The 21080-nt window shown below is 48.1% G+C and overlaps 1 protein-coding gene across 50 annotated transcripts in view; it reads right to left on the bottom strand.

Moving 5' to 3' along the window:
• LOC144106767 (cell adhesion molecule Dscam1-like) overlaps nucleotides 1-21080 on the bottom strand; it is a 163831-nt gene that overhangs the window by 2628 nt on the left and 140123 nt on the right. For 25 of the 50 annotated variants that reach the window (XM_077639628.1, XM_077639618.1, XM_077639631.1 and 22 more), the window contains 10 exons: nucleotides 20710-20858; nucleotides 19501-19623; nucleotides 16771-16935; nucleotides 15663-15733; nucleotides 13286-13508; nucleotides 10933-11031; nucleotides 7195-7380; nucleotides 6886-7038; nucleotides 5196-5255; nucleotides 1891-2018 (listed from right to left, as the gene is read on the bottom strand). In XM_077639628.1, the coding sequence (XP_077495754.1) occupies nucleotides 1891-2018; nucleotides 5196-5255; nucleotides 6886-7038; nucleotides 7195-7380; nucleotides 10933-11031; nucleotides 13286-13508; nucleotides 15663-15733; nucleotides 16771-16935; nucleotides 19501-19623; nucleotides 20710-20858 (1357 nt within the window). The remainder of the gene's footprint in view (nucleotides 1-1890; nucleotides 2019-5195; nucleotides 5256-6885; nucleotides 7039-7194; nucleotides 7381-10932; nucleotides 11032-13285; nucleotides 13509-15662; nucleotides 15734-16770; nucleotides 16936-19500; nucleotides 19624-20709; nucleotides 20859-21080) is intronic. The other 25 variants (XM_077639647.1, XM_077639640.1, XM_077639650.1 and 22 more) reach the window with 1 other exon arrangement.

The following is a 21080-nucleotide window of genomic DNA, read 5'->3' as shown; positions in this document are numbered from 1 at the left end:
CAAGGAAAGAAGAAACGATGATTAGCGCTGAAGTGAACCTCGTATTGAGGTGAGGCTACCTCGTGGCAGTTAAGTTTAGATGCAGTACGCACGGCTAGCGCGATTTGAAGGTGATTAATTGAGGCTTAAGCAACTCGAATTAAGCTGCTATGACACAGTTTACATTTGCAAGAGGGCTAAATGAAATGAATGAGCTTAGCTATTCGAGTCCTTCCTCTATCGTGCACTATAATTTCTTTGCAAAGAAAGTGACAGTCACACTAGGAAAAAAATGATTTGTCCCATTCCATTGGAACGACCACTATGACCTTCATGTCGCGTTTGACCGTACTATGCATGTGTTCAAAATAAAATGCCAAGAGCTAGTAGTAAACAACAGCAGTGCCCCTGAAGCGATGTGAATACCGTTTGCTTCGTGCATAAGTTTTGGAGTGGAAAATTTGAGCGATTTCATTTGCTCATTGTTATGTGAGAAAGCTGGCATAATGAGCTTTCAAAAGCATGTGACCCACGTTCGATATCGCGAACTAGTTTCGAATTTAGACATTTTAATTACTGAGCCCGTCTTCGATGTTAACGGCCTTCAGTCCTGCAATTTTATCAGTGCACCAAAACCAGCAATTTGAACGTTTTCAGTTCACTTTATTTAGTCGATGGAAAAAAACATCATTTTATATGGGACACCTATGAATTCATACAGGACACACAAAAATTCATACAGGACACATAAGAATTCATATCGGACACAAGGATTTGTATATGAGATACTTAAGAAGCCATACGTGTCCCATATATGGACCAATATTATGTGCACCATATGATGTGGGCCCATATGCCGATATAAGCAAAAATTAGGTTGATATAGCTTGAATCACCTACTGGGTCAATTCTCTTATGGTGGAATTCTACATCACTTAGATATCTACACGTAAACATTAAAGTACCCTGCCACTATGACACATGTAGTGACCAGTTATTAATTCCACGGTTCTTTGCGTATTTGCATGCTTCTAAATGCTTAGGCGGAAGTGTATTCTCGGCGTTGCTCCAGTGCTGGCCAAATGTCAAGCTAAATGACATTCTATCAGGAATTGATGGACCAGATAGCTCTGTGTGTAGCAATAATGTTGTCTGAGAGGACAGCATGAAAGCTGGCATAGAGGAATGACATTCTCAGATGGTTCTACCACAACCTATGCTTAATAAAGGTGCAGGGCATCAGTGACACCTCCTGATAGCCCGCAAGAATATTCAGCGCATTTGCAAGGCAGTCAGCTAGCTACGACTGCACTGCATTCATTCGGCAAAAATATACAAAGTGCGAATATGAGCAGCTGCAATAGACATGAGAAAATAATGCGCTATTTGCTTGTGGTAGATGTGGCTTAGTGTTTAGCATGCTGAGCTGACAATCTGCAAATCGCTGGTTCAAAAGCAAACTGGAGCTGTTTTTCTCTTTATTTTTATTGTATTTTAGTTATTTTATCAGTATATCCATGTGTTACCAAGTGAATTGGAATCATATCTTCATGGCTCCTACATTTTAAACATATGTGCACCCCATATCAACTGCATTCCTGGTATGATCCATATTCTGCATTAGATTCCTATGTATAATATCCTATATCACCCATATCCAATGACACCATATGTAATATGGAGATCTTCAGTAGGGTAATTGTCTTTTAATTACACTTTATCATGTAAATGATGCCCGCATTGCACAGCGTTTTTTTATGACTTTCAGTATAAAAGTCTTTGTATACTAATTTGAGATTTCAGGTGTATATACTTTTCTAGGATATAGTAGTAGACAAGTTGCTGTCGATGCCAACACATACTGACACCCGTCAGCATTGCCGACGCACCTCAATGTGCATGCGTGCTCACCATGCCTGTGCGCGTGGGCGGTCCGTCCCATGGGATGTCGTAGGCCTCCTCCGTGTTCTGGCTGTTGCGGCCGTGCTCCATGGTGGGCGCGTACGAGCCGCGGGCGTACTGGCTCACCAGCGGCGTGCCTGCGCACAGGGCAAAGGGCGCCATCACTGGCCGTCGCACTATAAAGCGCTGAGAGGCTCCCCTTCTATGTTCTACATTATAGTCCACTCTGACACAGAAGGGGTTACAGCCAGGTATGGAGCTGAAACATTGGTGGTTCCTATGTGCAGGCAGTTTCCATCTTCAGGAATTGAGCATCACAGTGATACGCCGGTTAAATACGATTTTTTCCTTCCGGTTCTAGTTCGCAACAACACTGTGCTAATCTAATGTGCTCATACTGGCTGCATTAGTCTATGCAAGGGGCGCCACGTCACTTGAGGTAAAATAAGGAAAAACAGAAAGGATCAACATGGTATAAAGTCTATTAGAGTGATTATGTTCTCCCTGCTCTGATTTCCAGCTTTGCCGGGTAATTGAATTTTAGACTAAAAAAGCTGTATTTTGCCTCCCTTGATTTTTAAAGTTTGATGGAGAACGAAGAGAGTGTCTTGAATGCATGCAAACTGGGGCAGCTGTAACACAACGATTATTCTTCCTCGGATTCCACTCTGATCACCCGCCGATACTGCATTTAGCTGTGGTCGTGACGGTCATTCAGCATATGACAGCAGGCGAGATACAGTAGAACTGAAACACAATTGCTCCTTTATTCCGACGCAGGTACTTGTCTTGTTGGACCGCAATGTACGAGACAGGTGGCATCCACGTTGGTATAGATGCATAGCTTCGCTAGTTTGACAAAGTTTGCATCTGTGAATTAGTTTGAATTCTTGGACCATAGGTGGCCAGAAGACATCAAGACATTTAAGTGCAAAAACGTAGACAAGGAAGAGATCAACGGTGCCACCGGCAGTTAGCTGGGCCCTCCCCAAGCAGCACAGGTGATTGGCCCAATACGTATTGGAAAAAGATGGTTTCACACTGGTCATTTGCAGGACCAGCCTTTGCTAATATATTTTCAATATTGGGCTGATTACCTGTGCAGCTAAGGTCGCCAGCGACTCCTCCATGTGCTAAATTCGAAAAACGAAACGAATAAATATAGCCGGAAGGAGGCACACAAAAACGGAATACTTATGGTTGGCCGCAGAAACAAAATCTCTCTTCAAAAGATGCAAAGTTCTAGCATTTACAAAAATTTTAGCCAAGGTTTCGCTGATTCAAAATGCACGGGTTCGATCCCGGCCGTGGCGGTCGAATTTCGATGGAGGCGAAATTCTAGAGGCTCATGTACTGTGCTATGTCAGTGCACGTTAAAGAACCCCACGTGGTCGAAATTTCCGGAGCCCTCCACTACGGCGTCCCTCATAGCCTGAGTCCTCTGGACGGTAAACCCCCATAAAACGTAAACATAAAACATTTAGCCGAGGTTTCGATCTCTTTTATTTGCGAACCTCAGGACTTCCAGTGCTGCGTTTAAAAGCCTCCTCCTATTGCCAATCACGTCAAGCTACTATACTTGCAGTGGGAATATACCTCCATTACCAAGACTAAGCGTTCCATATATTTAGAGATCGAAATCTGCTCCGAAATTTGGGCAGCATGCCATGCCCCAAAAAGGGGTCTGCTAGAAGAGGACAGCTTACTCCTTTTTTACTCCCATATGGGTCATTACTGTTTAGAGTGTGTAGGATTTGAAAGGTTGTTCTAGATAGGGCACCACAAAGGACATCAGTGTTGTGAGACACTTGGCCAGGACAAAGAAATCCTCCCTATTTTCTTTTGTGCTCTTCTGATGGTATCACAACACAACCTTTTAGATGTAGTGACGATTGCAAGGTTAGTTTCGCGGTGATGGACTTTAGATTAGTGCACGGTGATTGAGGGCCAAAGGTGAGAAAAATATGAACAAATAAAAAAATTTGGCATGCATAGTGTGAACATCGTGCAAACTCATTCCTGTACAGTTTCTGTTCGGCTGGCGTAATTTTGGCATCCTCATTTAATTCGTGCCTATTATGTTCACATCCACTGCAATCTTTGTTTTCAAAGAGGTTAGACACCAATTTTTTTTTACGTGTTTTCTTATTTCAAATGACGCATTCGACATTAGTATACATGCACTATTCACGTACGGCTGCTAAATAGTTTGTAATTGAGTTTCTTTTCGATAGTGTTTTGGTTTCGGTTTCCATCAGCCCAATGATGGCTGTGACATGTTTGTGTTTAGGCCACGAGACATGAAAAAAAAACGGAAATATAAATACTTCATTTGTTGCCATTCTGACTCTTGAAGCAGGCTGACTTAATGGTTGTAGTGAATTAAAACCAAGTATCTGCGATTGCATCGCAGTTTTTTTTCGCGCCTCACGTGATCAAAACACCAACTAGACGTCATAGCCATCGTTTGGTTGGTGAAACCCAAAGAGCATGAGCGAAGAAATCCGATTACAAATTATTTAGCAATTGCAGGCAACCACCATGCGGTCATCCGTGTATTGCGAACTTTTAAGAATTTCAACAGTGCTTCTGGTTTTTGAAAATGGCACGCACTCGCCAAAGCAAGCACTTCGCTTCCTCCACCCAACTATAAAATGGCTGTAGGCTGGAGACTGGCCCCACAGCATCAAGCGCGCATTTATTCGTCATAGTAGCTGCACTTGTACACACTGGAAATTATTTTTAATTTTACCTCTCAAATTATATTTTTAAATTTACTTTTCAGTATCAGATCAGAAAACATGGTTCGTGCATCGCCTATGAGCTTAGCGCTATCATCATTTAATTTAAATGTGGTCAAACATGAGGTCAAACAGGTTTTCTGTCCACCAGGTGCTAGCCAACTTTGTGCGCATCTCATACTAACACCATCCGTGTCAAAGCAAGATCTGCACAGCTGAGAGCAATGCAAGGCAGCTCTCACTACTCAAAGCAGAAAGGAAAGAAGGATGTGGGTTAGTATAGTAAAGCTGTGCGTCGAAGCGTTCGTCGGCGTGAACCGTTGCGCAAGTTCAGGCTTTTGGGCTAGGCGGTTAGTAGGGAAGCTGGAAACAGGGTAGTGGTTAGCGAAAATAGTAAAGCTGTGCGTTGAAGCGTTCGTCAGCGCGAACCGTTGTGGAAGTTCAGGCTTTCGGGCTAGGCGGTTAGTAGGGAAGCTGGAAACAGGGTAGTGGTTGGCGAAAGTGAGTCTCTTCAGCAGCATGTGTGCGTAGTGGCGACAGGCAGCAGTTAGTAGCGCGAACATTCTTTCTTACCTGGCGGTAGCTTATAGTCGCCATAGTATTCGGAAGAACCGTAAACTTTCAGGTATGCATCTGGAAATGCACACAACGAACACGGGAGTCAGTTGACGTACAAAAAAAAATCTCCGTTTGCTGATGCCTTTGCTTTTCTAAGTACGCTCCGTTAAGAAACGAAATCACCTTTCTGTTCTAGTTCATTTTACACCTTAATTCGATCTTATCGCGTCAACATTTTAAAGAAGCTTTGCAGTGTTGTTGTTCAATACAAGTGTGAGTGATTAGATCGGGATAGCGAGGGTAACGACAGTAATCGTCTATTACCAAACGCTTTTCATCTATTTCTTGATTGTGTCTTAATATGTGACACATAGAATATGCTGTCAGAGAACATTGCAAGAAACTAAGCTCTATATATTGCCAAGAACATATTTCTGCACATTCAAGGTCTTTTGGTATGAAACATCGCGAATGAGAGCTAAACCAGCTTGTCCTTAAGCAGGCAAAAAAAAAAAAACATCCTATTCCATTTGATGCTGCAGAAATGTACTGAACAACTGAACAGACCAATACTGACACGAACATAAAAAAAAATGCATGCAGCAAATCAGTGACAATAAATCAAAGTACACTCATTCTATGAACCAAGAGAAAAACTTGCGTGCCGTGATCTACCACTCCTAAAGTCACTTATTTGGTGCCAATGATGACTATCAGCTTTTAAAAGAATCTTCATCTCGGCAGTGCGAGAGAGGCTCGAAAGGGAGACACTTCGATACATTATCTGCTACATTCGCATGGGTCGCGATATCCATCATAAATGCATGCACCTGAGTAGTGATGCCGTGCCCATTTCGCAGAAAACACAAATTAAAAATAAATGTCCAAAGCCTAAAAGTCGGTCGTACGTCACATGTGCAGAATTGTCGGGGCCACGGTGGGAGATAAATGACCAGCCGTGCCAGCTAGGAAACCTCAGTAGGGCGGCCTGGTAAGCCAGCAAACCAGTTGATGCAGCTTTTCGTTGCACTTTCGTTCCCCTTTAATTACTATATCACCTCGCTCAGCGGGATGACGCTTCTATAGAGCGACACGACACCTAGGGCACTGGATGTGCGTCGCTCGAGATGTGCGGCAACAAATCTTGGTATGCGAGCGCTCTCTGTGCAGTCAGCTACGGAAAGACAGTCACGCCGTGCAGTAGGGTTATTGTTTATTAATTAAGCATTTCTTGGGCACCGTCATATGGATTGCGGGGCTGTTGTAACCACCACGAGCTCTTTGCACCTGTTCGCAATGGTCCAACGAGCAGGTGCTTTGACATATGCATTCATACAATTGAAAGTTCTGTACCGGATTGCAGCAGCACATGCTGAAGCAGCAGCAAACGCTTGACCAGGTAGGGCGCGTACCTGTCATTGCGTGCGTGCATCAGACATCCGGTAATCCGGCGCAGGCATATCGTAACACGTATCCGCTGCATTAAATGTCTATATTAGGAGAGCACGAGCTGGGATAGTTGGCAGGTATTCACACCGGTAAGACTGCGCAACAACACTACCACGAAGAACACGAAGAAGCCGAAAGGGCGTACTGCAGACTTCTTCCATGCCTGTGTTTGTTCTACTAATTTGAAGCGTTAGCACTGCCCATGTGACACACAACAAGCAACGACGGAGGAGGAGATAGAGAGGGGGCTGCTCACTCTTCTGGATGATAGTGGCGCGCTTGAGGCACGCCCAGGCGATGACCACGGCCGTGATGATGACGGTGAAGGAGGCGGCCACGGGAACCACGAAGTATGTGCGGTAGTAGAAGGGCACCTCGCTTTCGGTGGTCACCTGCAGCGAGCGCCCGTCTACGGGGGAAAAGTTCGAAATATATGACATAGATGATATCATTCCTGCTTTTACAAAATCATTCCTTTCTCATGCAAATATCATACGGTGTCATACAACTTGTATGACATTTGTATGACAAAGCCGGAGCAAAGTGAGCCGGGGGCCGTGCTTACCGGACAAGTGTGTGACGGCGGGCAGGTTGTGTGAGAAGTCTCCGCGACCGTACATGTTGTACGCGGCCAGGCGGAAGTTGTAGCGGGTACCGCTGCGCAGCTCCCTCAGTGTCACGGTGTCCTTGTTCCCTGGGATGTGCAGGTCTGCCTTGTCCTCCTCGTCCGTGCCGTACTGCACCAAGTACTCTGCACGGAGAAGGGGCACAGCTATGGCACTGAAGCTTCTGTGCCAGCAGAAACTCGCCACTTGCCGCCTGCTTAGAGGAATGGTGACAGAGAAAGTACCCAGCATTCCTTTTGTTCTCCTGCGCTTCGTGTGCTGCACAATGGCAGGCAATGATGTCTGTCGTTTTTTTGAAATACGTCATACAGATTTCCGACCGTATCTGCCAATTTAGGCAGTGCAGTCTAGACAGCTGCAGGGATTTACAGTGGTTGGGCAACTACTACCAATCTACAACTGGAACACACAGACCACAATTGACATTGGAATAGCCTTCCTCTGAAAAGAGCAGAAAATGTATATATCTACAAGTGCTTTGGGACTGGAATGACTGGAATATTTGCGATTGGAAGTCTACGTTTGTAGCTCAGCCAAAATATGGCTGAACGAGACTTCATGGGCTAAGCTGCAGGCCGTGACGGCAGCATTTCAGTGAAGCCACAATGGAGCAATGGTTGCAGACTGAGATTACGTTTTGGCATTCAAGAATTGCAGGCTCTCTGAGTTAACCTGAACCCTCGACTATGCCGTGTCTCAAAGCCGACCCTGTTGCTTTAGCACATATATATCCATTAGCCTTAGTGATGGGTATGACAGACATCATTCTGGCTAAGTGCAGGCCTTTAGAAGTTGCCAGCAGCTCTTCGAGTTCAGCACCTGGTTCGCAGACGCCACCTATAGCTACTATGGCAGTGCCAGGAAATCATGAAACAGTAGAAGAAAACTGCCAGCGACTGAACTACCGTGCAGGGAAAAGCAGAGAATGTGAATACAAGTAATGATGCAAAGGACACGAATGTGTAGAGGCCCAGACGTTGGTGGCATCACATTTCTTGGAGTAAGCTTGACTCTGGAGGAAACAAGACCACAAGACGGGTGAGAAAGCTGGCACAGCATGACAACCTACTGGGCGTCCCAAGAAGCTGGGGCACAAGCCCTGTAACGAGCATGGGCTGGACCGCAAAAGAGAACTGGGCCCTGTCTCAAACCCACGGCGCAAAATAGCTGACCACCCACGATTCACCTGTTTCTTGTTTCTGAAGTATAGTGTAATGCCAATTCATAGCTGCTCAGAAAGTTTATTCATTAAGGTTTGGTACAAGCACAAATGTTTCAAATCTCTTTCCTCAAGAAGTTGTTCATGCAGTAGCTAATTGTGGTTCAGAAAAGAAAAACTGCCAAAGGATCGAACAATTACAGAGCGAACTTTATGCAGAAAGAACTGTGTGGATGTTATCTTGTGTCTCTTGCAGCACGGATGCATGTCCCAGTATACAGGGTGCTCAAAATTGTGCTTTGAGGATTTTATAAGAATAAGCGATAATTTCAGTGCAACACACGAAAGTTCTTCCTGCTCACAGGTTTTGTAACCATACGGACTGTCTTTGCGAATGTCCTAGTGAATAAAAAATAAGTGACTGATTTTTGTCACAGCTGTTAGTGTGCATATTTATATTAGAAATTTAGGCTGTAGTCATTTATCTTGACCATTCCACTTTGTTGAATTCTTCTAGCACACTTGTGTTCCGATATATTCGCCACCAGGTTTCCTGCTCAGCATAATTGTGCAAGCGAAACAGGATCAGCACTGAACTCCTCCGGTGGTGTCCGTTACGGCGTTTCTTCAACTTTGCCAGCCAAAAGTGAGAGTAAAGTAGTGTCTTCAGCTATTGATTTGCTTAGATGGAAACAAAATGCCATATGCATGAACTGCGTCACTTTGGGAGAAGTTCTACCGCAGATGGTCGTAGCCTTGCAAGCACATTTGCACGAATTCAACTGTAAATTTGGAGGAAAATATCTTTGAACGCACGCGTGCTGTGAGAATTCTGACAAATGGGATAATCAACAAGCATGACTGCCTTTAAATTTATAATATAGAAATAAACTCCAACCCCTGTGGCTAAACAGTTTGTTGACTGATTTTGATTACTACTTACGAGATTGAAGGCGACAGCGATTGTGTCAACTTGGTCACTAAACCTATGTGCAGAAGCGACTTTCGCACGTTGTGCATTAAGTTTGCACTCCCAGCATCCTGTAAACACGGAAATGAACCTGTGACGTAGTTCTCAGCATCAATGCATCTAGCCACTGGGTCACCATGCCAGGTACTTTGAGCAACAGACTAGAAAATCTCATCGTCCTCTACCACTGCTGCGGTCAATGTGCGCCTGGTATGAAGAATTAAGGGGAACCTGTAAACCTGTCAACCGGAATGTGTAGCCAGATACAGTCTATGTGAAAGATGCCGCAGGCATCAATGTTAAGCCCATGAGACTGCTTGACTTGAACCGCAATTGCAATGGTGCCAACTTTCCTTGAGCTCACGGCTATCAATAATTCCAGTTAGGTGTCAAAAGAAAGCACTGTCAATACTCCTGCCATATCAGCTGACTGAGCAACACTTGCCGTAATCAAATGTTCCCAAATCATATTTTTGTTCAGTAATGATACAAATGTGTCGTAATCTTGATTTGAAGAAAATAGCGCCAGAGCATGCAAACCACGAAAAGACAAGGACGAGACACAAAGCGCTTTGTGTCTCGTCCTTGTCTTTTCGTGGTTTGCATGCTCTGGCGCTGTTTTCTTCAAATCAAGTATGCACCAACTCGCCCAAAAAGAAGTGTTAGTGTCGTGATCGACATGGCTAGCTGAGCTCAGTAGAATATGCTGCATAAACACAGTTGACTGTCACTCAGTTCAATTACTTTTGGGAAGCTGAACTGCTGTTCACTTAGGACATGTGGAACTGCTCGTGGAACAGAAAGTTGAGCTGACACCTTTCGTTTAATCGGTCACCAGGCAGATTTAGTATACTGTACGCAGCTATACACAAGTAGATAGCTTGCGCCAAGAAAAAGCACACTTCGTAATGCACATGCGCCAAGTGCTACTTCCAATTGGGCCTTGAAGTACACTTGTGCTGAGTATGCTATTTTCCTAGTAAAGTGTGCATGTCTCTCGCGTGTGCGAAAAAGTAGCACTTCGAACATGATGGCGTGGTTTGAAGCAGGTCCTTTCGCTTCAGAGGGAATTCGTTGGTAGTGCATTTTCCAATACGTTCACTGGTCACAAATGGGGCATCAAGCTTTCGCTTCGTCATATCTCATCTTGCCTATGTAGTTAATAGGCGATATATCTGCTGTTTGTTCTTTTTTTGTTCATTTGATGCTGCCGCTCCTAGGCCTATTAAGGAGTGTCGGTTTGTTCACAAAAGTTGTTCCCTTTTGAAAGCTCAGATGGCGGCACTATGGCAGACGTTATCATTGCGTGTCCATTTGCATACGCTGACCTAAAAGTGCTGATGTGACATACACTGTAAACTCCCACTTGCGTATAGCGTACGTAAGAGTGCATGCACTATTCTAAAGATGTCTGCTAATCGGATCAGCAGGGCCGCAAGTTTGTGTAGAGGTGCAAGCTTAGCTAAAAGGTATGTGTTCTGAACTCCAACTGGGGCAGCCATGCGGCTGACGACAGCTTGCGTGAAGGGCGGACGTGTTCATGCTTACGGATGACTGGTGTCATTGGGCTCTGCGGTGCATTCCAGTTGAGGCTGACGGATGAGGACGTTATTCCGGTAACTCGCAGGCTTGGCACCGGTGGCGGGTCTAGAAAGGAAAAACAAATATTATAAGCTGACTGCAACACAGGAAATGATGAAAAAGCAACTTGGTGAGCTGCTTCTCGTGTAAGCTGCCATATATGTAACCAGCCAAAAAGACAGAATTTGTTTGATTTCATGCTTCAAAACATGCACTAATAGTCAGTTATCTTTGTTGGGAAAACTCTGAAAAAAAAAACAAATTATCAAGCTTGTCGTTCAATAGTTGGCCACGTCAGCGAGTTGGAATGAAGAGAATAAACACGAATGGAACCGAATTGAATTGTTACCAATGGTTTGGAAGAAGTAAGGGAGCATGTCTGTATACACAATGGGGTGATGGAAGCTGTGGAATATCAAAACATATTTGGAGGAGAATAAGAAACATATGGCATGCTTTTAACTGGCACTGTCGAGTTGTGAATAGTAGTGTGCCAGTTTTTCTGAAAAAGATAACACATAATTGTGTATTGAAGTATCTAGTACAAGCCTGTAGTGTTGAAACAGAGAGGTTAACAAATAGAATGAAATTGGAACAAGGGCAGCACAGGGAGGTATGGAACAGCATATGAGCCAGAGAGAGCTGGAACGGTTCATAAACAAACAAGTTGATAGTAGTAGCCGACCTTATTTGGACTCCAGTAATTCAGACTTTCGTGATATTTCGGACCTCGCTGAGAAACCGCCACACACCGCATAGGAACACGTAGATTTTCATGACCGATATTTCAAATTCAGTGCAATCGAGAAATTCAGTGCAATCGAGGTTTTCAATGACATCGCACAGCACACGGGCGCCTTAGGAAAAACGCTAAGGCGCCCGTGTGCTGTGCGATGTCAGTGCACGTTAAAGATCCCCAGGTGGTCGAAATTATTCCGGAGCCCTCCACTACGGCATCTATTCCTTTCTTCTTTCAGTCCCTCCTTTATTCCTTCCCTTATGGCGCGGTTCAGGTGTCCAACGATATGTGAGACAGATACTGCGCCAGTTCCTTCCCCAAAAAAAACAATTATTATTATTATTATCTCACTGAAATAGACGGCAGTTATGGAGATCATTGTTCAAGCGAAAATTTGTTTTGTAGTGCTAGCTACATTACGATAGTATTTCGAGCCGTCAGCGTCGCGGCGCCGCCACCCTGTCACGTGGTTGGTCGCGTGGTGCGGAGCAGCTACCGGCGGCGCGGCGCCGTGGCTGATCACGTGGTTCGTCACGTGACCAAGTTCCACTCAGCCAGCTGTAGGTATCGCGTCACTCCAGGTTTAACCAAAGCTAAACCACAGGCAATTTTTTTTTTCGGCTTAAATACAGACGCGAGCGGGCACCGCTGTCGCAAGACTCGCAACTAACCGGTTCTCCGCCGCTGTTGAAGGCGCGATCTTGGATTTAAACGAACTTAATCCGACGGGCTGGCTTGGATAGGCTTGGCTATTTGTTCTTCATGGCTGCTACTTGAGATAATGGCACGCTCTTGGTTGCCATCGAGATGACCTAGAAAGCGCGCGTGATCGCGTTGAAAACGGGGCAGCTACAGTGTCCGCCGCGGCTTAGACAGCGCTACCCGGGAAGTGTGTGTGTGTGTGTTGGGGGGGTGGGCGAATTCAGAGGCGCTCCCTCGGTCTTCGCAAGCGTCGTTGCTTATGAAAACTCCCTGTTATTTCTTCACGCGGCGCGCGCTGAGTTCGTTCATGACCTGCGGCCGCGTTGCACTGTCTCGTATCGCGACGCGAGGTGGTGCGGAGATCACGAAAGCATGACTGGGGCTCAGACACAAAGTCTAATGTGATCGCTTGCAAGCGGAACGTGGGTAGCGGCGAATTTCGAAATTTTTGAACTCGGTTTTTCTGAGAAGGTTATTTTTTCGAAGTTCACACATTTTTCGATTCGAACCATTTTCAGGTGTCCCGCCGAGTCTGAATAATCGGTCGTTGACTACACCCAAACTGAACATTAGAGGAAATGGATTTGGACAGGACATGTAGCAAGCCGAACAAATAACGATTTTTCTCATCAGCAACATTTCCCATGTGGCTGCGTGTTGCCTGCTGGAAAAAATAGATGAGTCGCGATTAACAAATCCTCCGGGGGGGGGGGGGGGGTGCGGCATCGATTGGCGCAGGACAGGGCTGACTAGAGACTAATGAGAGTGCGCTATCATCCAGTGGACAGTGTCTTGGTAATGGTGGCAACACGAAGCGCTTAAGTTATCAGTGAGGGCGGTAAAAGGGCGCGTGCAGCTCTTCGGGGTTGCTGGCCATACCTCCGTTGAGGGTGGTGCAGGACACCTCCTCGGAGGCCGGTCCGGAGTCAACGTCGTTGAAGGCCTTCACCGAGAAGGTGTAGACGGAGGCGGCCTGCAGTCCGGCGAACACCTTCTGCTTGGCGTTGCGGTTGACCGTCTCGTGGCTGAAGGGCGTCCCTTCCAGCTTGTAGCTGACTGAGTAGCCGCGCAGCTCGCCGTTCAGCTTGTCCGCCGGCGGCGCCTACAAAAAGAGCTGACTTTTACAGGAACGATACAGGAGGGTCCTTCTTGGAACAAGAACGTTCGCCAGTGGATGCGTCGCGACTTGCGCGGTATGATGAGGGAGGTTTGTTCTTCGCGATCTCCGCGGCTTATATGCATGTCCTGTACTTACACCCGCTTTATTTGTACCGTAAAACTGCGGTATTAAGGTACGGGCACGCTTAAAAAAGAAAAGCCGGAAACGGGGAGGGGGCACCCTCCCTCGGTGAGTAATTTCCGATGCGAAAACCGCATTGTCCTCACCCCGTACCGTTGCCCATAAATCCACCCCTGTATTGAAGGGACGCTCAGGAAAAATTGAAGTTCATGTTTGTCTATTGATTACCGCGTTCTATTCACAAATGGGAATACTCTCAGGGGAAAAATAGCCTCTGTAAGCTTTTAGAAAAGAGCAGCAAACGAGATACGTGTATCCTCACCATCGGCCGTTTTCGCAAGCAAACTAGGATGACGCCGTGAGAGTTTATTTAATTACGGATCCCTGAGGCCAGGCTGCGGCGCAGTCCACCGATAGGCGATGATCACGGAGTCCTTTTCGATCTTGACGCCGTGAGTTTGAATACGGAAGCGTAAAAACTTTCCAAGTCGGGTTCTGCAGACCATCCCCTAGGTAGCCGCAATCCTTGCGGAACTAAATGGCGTCTCGTGCAAGGCGTATCAACAGTTGTCGTCACCCTCAACAGAAGCGCGTTCATGCAGGCGCCCTAGCGTTCCCAGCATATGCGACGCACGTGGCGATGGCACAAGCCCTCAAAGCACCGGCTTCGCCGGTGCATCTTGTTCACTGAGAAGCCACGGCGAACGGAACGGTCGAAGACGTGGGCGTAGAGGCCGCACTTAATGGAACACGCTCAAGAAATGCTGAAGAGCCGAGCGGACCGCATCCCACCCGCGCTCGCCTGAGAAATTAACACTGACTACGCGGCAAGTGAGCGTTTGAGATCTAGGAGCACATATATAACAGCACATACAAGCACTGACAATGACGAGAAAAGGCAGCTGACGAAGTTCACTGCAAGATGAATGCATGAAGGTAACCTGCAAGTGAACTTAGAGCTTATCGAGATGTCCAATGTCTTTTAAATATGTAAAAAGAAAGTTCATTGCAAGTCTCTGTTGCCTGAAGCAGGCTAAGGGGCCTAAAACTTTGTCTATTGTTAGGGGCACTGGGCAGAGCTTCTGCATGCAATGTTCATAGTACGCACGCTCGTTAGCATACGCAGGGCACTCAAGCAGGATATTTTCCACAGTTTGTATCGAAGCACAGTTGTCACAATGCGGACTGTTCATTTGTCCAAAACGGTATCGCAGGCCATTTGTATATGCAGCATTCAGACGAAGTTGGTGATAAAGTGTTTCGAGTTGTCGAGGAATTCTGGGTGAGAGTCTTGATCTAAGATGTGGGTCGATTGAGTGAAGAAATTGGTACTGATGTGTCGGCAAACTCCAAAGCCGATACGTTTCTTCGTACGCTAAATTCTCTGTTTCTTCATTAAAGAGTCTCTCTCTCTCTCTCTAGAAAAGGCAGCAACGGCTCTAGTAAATGACCGCTCTCCTTCTGCCCCGACCCCAAATTCGGCCACTATAGTACGATACAACTTAAGAACGTGGCGGCTTTTCCCCGTGAAAGGAGCCCCTACCTGGCAGCATATGGCGACGGCCTATTCTCATGAAACTGCTAGCGTGACAATGCAGGGAGTGGAATATGAAAGGGTATAGCCCCCTCCCTCCAAGGTCGGGGATAGTCCTTTCCCTGCACTGTCATGCTAGCAGGTTCATTGAGACTCGGCCGTCGCCATTGGCTGGAAGAGGGTCCTTTGACGGGAAAGGCCGCTTTTTTCTTGAATTGTATCCGACTATAATAAAATCTTTCGAACATGCATTCAGTAAGAACACAAAATCTGTCCACACAAATTGGCATACGGCCCAGCAGAATAATAAGATCTGTAATTTTTTCCTTAAATTCCGCATTTAAAAAACTACATAAATAGAAAGTGTGGAAGCTAGTGAAATCGCAGTGCTGCATGGAACATCTTATGGCCCCTGCAATGTTCTCATTTGTGTCAGTTCAGCGGAGAATTACGGTGTATATGATAGTGGAATCAGCCCTTACCTCCCAGGTGACCTTGATAGTCTTGGTGTCAATGGCCTCGCACTTGACGTTCATGGGAGGCGCGCCAGGCTCTTCAGGATGGATGGAGAGAAGGAAAGAAAAGGAAGGCCCGAAGCTTTAGCGGAGGCCAAGACCTCTGGAATAGATAGCGCCACTCCGCTACGTTTGCATAATCTGATTTCCCTCTCGGCGCGAGAAGTGGCCATACAAGAAAGGTAGATAAAGCACTCGACTGCCTTCTCCTTGGTTTCAGCCGTCTGGTTCCTGACAAAAGGAAGCACCCCTTGCAAAAATTACTTTATGAAGTCTACAGACTTCATAAAGGCAAAGCCCATAGCTAGCGCTTGGCTGCCAATTCCTGGGTGCTGCACTTTACTTGTTATCTCAACTTTGTTGGTTACAGCACTAGACTGAGAGCTCCTGAGTGAAGTAGATAAAATTACTTGGCAACCAAGGCGCTGAGCCATGTACCATAGGCTGTCATCACAGAGGGCAGAATGATATTTCATTTCGTCTTAGTCTAGGCATACATTTTGCAAAAGGGCGCGTGCTTTCTGCTTGCTGCCGTACTGAAGACAATGCCGATGCGAACGCCCTCACGAGCTATTTCGTTCTTCCTGCCTTTTCACGCTATTTTTTTTTTGAAGATTTAAGAGCGACTGGGCAGCTCTGTTGCGGTCCTAGAGTGTAGAGGTACCGCCGGAAGTGGGGCGCGTGTGGGGAACCTGCGCTGCGAAGGCGGCACTGCAATTGTTCCATTCGGTGACTCAAAACTGCTTTTGTCAGCTGCTTGGGCCGCTGCAAACGCGAGAACACATTCTGCGCGATTAGATACCCGTGTTAGGCTGACAGCATTCATTGCCTAGCTTCTCTCGGCGTAGCCCAGATAGCTGACGCACGGCGCGTGCGCCTTCGACAGAGCGCGGAGGCTCACGCCAATAAGCGCCTGAAGGTGGCGCGGAAAAGTACTAATAGTACTACCCAAAACTGCTTGCTCTTCTCGCTAGGCAGTGTGTTATGGCGCTGCAATCGGCACCGCAAACTGCAGCCCAGGTTCCCCATAGTCGCGATGCCAGGGAAGCGGGCAAGAGGAGGCAGTGGCGCATACCTTCGGACGCCGTCGTGAAGTGGACGGGGTCCGATGGCTCTCCGAAGCCGACCGAGTTCTCTGCGAGTACCACGGCCGTGTACTCGGTGCCCGGGTGGAGCTTCCCCACGCTGAGGCTGGGCCGCAGGCCGTCCACTTCGCGCTCCTGCAGCACGCTCCCTTTGCCTGCGTCCGTCGTCCCACAGAGAGAGGACGTCCCTTGTATAGAAGGAACCCCAACCAAGGAAGAACAGCGCAGCATGCGGTAGCCTTTGTTGCAAGCGTCGAATGTTTTCCAGACCGCCAAAGCTAGTAAGAGAGAGTTATAGCATAGCGCGATCCGCTTCCGCGGGGCGCCACTGTGCTTGCGCAGAACGCTATGGGGGCGCCAGATGGCGTCGCGTTCCCGTCAGCTGCGTCCGCGCCTGTCGCGTCGGCGCCAATCAGCGCGTACGTAGTGGCGGATCACGGTAGCGAATCGGGGATCGCGCTGTGCTATCTCTAATATGTCATTTATTTCATCCGCGTAGCTTTCCTTCTCTCATCCTTCCTGACCAGCCGTAAAGCGGTATGCACACGGACGACGGAATGTCTTCCGAAGGAAAGCCGAGGCGCACACGTCATGCCTTCCAGGGGCTGCGGGGTGACGCAGCTTCTGGTTTTGGTTCCGCGGCGGTTTGAGGGTTGTTAGCTCGGACGGTCCTCTTCCCTGCAGTTGCGGCCTGTGCGCAGTTTTTTTCCCGTCTGGCAAGTTCGCAGCCCGCGTCCTGCGGGGCGTCCCCTGTTTTAGCCGGTGGGGTGTATGATAACAATGATGTCTCCCTTCGGCTCCACACGAGGTACCTTGGCGCGGAGGGACGCGCTTGATGATGCTTCCTGGCGGCAACCCTTCTCACGTGCCGAGGGGGCAGCACTGTTACCGCACAACCCACCGGCTAAATCAGGGGACGCTCCTCAGAACACGGGCCGCGAAATTGCCAAACGCGACAGAAACTCCGCCCAGGCCGCGCCTCTGGAACAGCCGAACAAACAAAAAAACACCGGGGGAGGGGACTGCTGAGCAAATAACCCCGTATACCGTCGCCGGACCAAAATCTGAAGCTGCGTCGCCACGCGATGTCTGGAACGCGTGAAGTACGCGCAGTCGAGCTTTCTGGGGGAGGGTTTCCATCGCCCGTGTGAATATCGCTTGATCCACACGACGGATAAAATCGCCAACTCCGGAAGCGGGAAACGCACCACGTGGCTCGACGTCACTGGCCCCCACTTCGTCCGCGGACGGCGCAGGCTTCGCAGGCCAAAAAAGGAGAGCGCTTTATTCCTCCCGGATTGTGGCGACGGTCTGCTACGCTTCTACAAGTATCGAGTATGGCAACAATGGTGTTTTCGTATTGTCTGTTTACTAATGTGGGGGCGCTCTCGTGTCAACAAATAGGCGTGGTGCCAACGCCTATCTCTTTTGCGTAGGTGCAGATCCGGGGTACGGTACTCGTCTCGCTCTCCGAGAGACGCGAAGGGGAACAGCGGTTTCGATATTTTTCCAGTCCATCCGCTCCGTTCGTCTCCACTCTTCGTCCGCCATTTGCATGCGAGCTGGCGCTGGATGATCAGCACGCGTCTCTAATCACGGGGCCTTTCCGTCCGTGGTCCGGTCCGTCCAGTGGATGCCGCTGTAGCGCGCCTCTCTCTCCTCCAGCCTTCTCCTCGCGCTCATTCACCTCCTCGCATGCCTTCGTGCGGTCGCCGTTACGATGACGACGACGCCGAGATCTCGGGGAACGGGCCATTATAACAGCTGTCGCTGTGGAAAGCTCGCAGGGGCCGCATCGGTCCCCTTTAGGAAGCCCGCCCAGTGCTAGCCGTAAGATCGCTTTAAACTGCAGAAGCTTTTGTTTCCACTGACATCGAGGGTACAACTATAGTACATGATAAGCACGACCACTAGGAGGAGGACCACTCTATAGTATCAGAATTCGCAATGTAATGTAAAAGGCATATTAATGATCTCACAATATTCTAAGTTTCTGCAGTTCATAACCCGACGTTATACTGTTTTAGATGTCATTAAAACTTCTTTTTGGGCGAGTTGATGCGTAATTATTTAGTAAAAAGTTACAGCGCAAACACAGACAACCACAGGGGGACGGCACACATACACAGCTCGCTAAATGTCAAGAAACTGGAATCGCACTCGGAACCTGTTGTATGGAGACAGGGACTGGTCCCCTACTAGCTAGACGCCAGTATCGCCGACGATGGCGATAGCGCCACTATAGTATATGTGCTGCCTACTCGAGAAAGGCCTTGCAGCCTTGGCCCAATGGAACGGCGTCGATAACTCTCGAGAAAGCAAATATTTTGAGTACATACTGCGACGAACACAGAGGTCGCGCAGTCGGAACGCAGCCGCCAAGACCGCCGTTCCTGAGTTCAGGCCGGCCAGTGGGGGGTGTGCTTAGCGGTTGGTCTTTCTGACCGACTGAATCACGGCGTTTGCAGAAAGTTGGCGTATAGTATATGCGGTGGCGCGTACCACCACAAAGGCAGCGCCCTGCCGGACCAGATGAAAGGCGGTGCATCTCGTCTCCACTGACAAGTGCCTCTTCGGTCGGAAGACGGCCCGCTCTCCGATAAGAGCGCCGGCGGTGCCGACGATTCTCCGCCGTTTTCACGCAATCTCCGGCACATTCCTCTAAACGTAGTACACTTTCGGGCAGGCTGGAAGAAGAGGACGGCACCCGTCGGACTCACCTGATTTCTTCCAGTAACGCACGAGGTAGCGGGTCACCGACTTGCTCGACTGGGACCACTTCATCAGGACGTGGCGGCTGCCACGTTCAGTGACCACTACGTTGGTGGGGCTCTCCGGTGGCTCTGCGCGATGATAAGCCACATGCGTGAATTTTAGCCAGACCCCACCGGACACCTCCGGCGTGATCTCGTGGTTGTATAGTGCGTTTGTAATGACGTGTTCATATAGAGAGGTCGCGTGACTCATTACCATCGGTCACATGGCACATGGATCACGTTACAGTATTTCAACGAGAGCTGTTTGATCAAACCGTGATCATACCAGATGGAAAACTACGCTTCAAAGAGTGACTAGTCCCAAAGGCAACTTTCTGGGTGCTTTCGGATGGCGATGCCATCTGGAAGCGGGCAATGAAAGCTGCCGTCATATGTCGCCTTTATCTTCGGAGAGCAGTTTGTTTTGCTTCTATGCTCTTTTCCCTTAATTTATATTTCGGTCTTTATATATATCGATCGTTGGCAATACATCTGTTTCACTGATTTTGCTGTCAGCCAGCTGCGCGTTTATGGACAATATCGAAACTTCAACTTGAACGCAGTTTACGTTCTTGAATACGGGCGTCGCGGCAATGCGTAAACACCCGATTTTTGGCACACTCGCACCAACATTTCTTGATGCATGCACCCTATGGGAAGTTTTGCAACTGGCAGTATCAAAGATCTCTAATGGGAACGTTTCAACTTTTTGTCTTCCTTTGTTCTCCGCTACAAAGCAATCTACTCCCCGTTATAGTTGCAGTTCACGTATAGCAGGCACGGAGGTGTTTTGCAACGACAATGAATGGAAGCATGCGATGCGCACTGATCGAAAAGCAACCGAGTAATCGCGTGTATCCTTTAGCAACGGACTTAACTCGAAAGTACTGCTCGAGGCGCACAGCAAGCGAGCCTCTGTAAACGCCAAGATGTATAAATATGCTCAGAATTTTATGAGATTGTTTGCAAAGAAACATTATGGGCGATAGGACGGGCGACCAAACTGAACATTTCGCGTGTGCTTTCGCGCATTAGCTAAGCTTCCAAACAGCCTTGCAAGATGTAAGCCGCTGACTCTTGAATACACGCATTCAGTATTTACGTTGCGTGTGCGCGACAGCTCTGTACTGAGGGTCGAACAGTGGACCTGTCCAGAGGTGCAGGGGCGCGTACCGAGGACGGCGAGCCTGAAGACGTCCCTCGTCTTGCCGTAGTCGTTCTTGGCGATGCAGACGTACTGCGAGGCGTCCTTCTTGACCGTGTTGTGGATGACCAGCACGGACTGGATGCCCGTCGGGGTCACTTCCTCGTGCGTCTCGTATCTGCAAACGGGACATGGCCGGAGACGGGGACACCGTGTCCGTAAGGGGCTTAGCGAGCCGAGCACGTCCACACGCCGCAGAGTGCACTGTTGACAGGAAACTCGAGACTTTAGCCTCTTCCCACGCCGGTTTTTATCATATCCGCGGTAAACACCTGACACCAGTGACGTCTGCCGCGTCGCATCTACCTCCAGGTCGTCATCGCCACTGCATTTCCGCACT

Source organism: Amblyomma americanum, chromosome 10 (assembly GCF_052857255.1).
Source record: "Amblyomma americanum isolate KBUSLIRL-KWMA chromosome 10, ASM5285725v1, whole genome shotgun sequence".
Classification (NCBI taxonomy): Eukaryota; Metazoa; Arthropoda; class Arachnida; order Ixodida; family Ixodidae; genus Amblyomma; species Amblyomma americanum.
The sequence above is the reverse complement of the archived record's forward strand: the minus strand, read 5'-3'. Positions and strand labels throughout refer to the sequence as shown.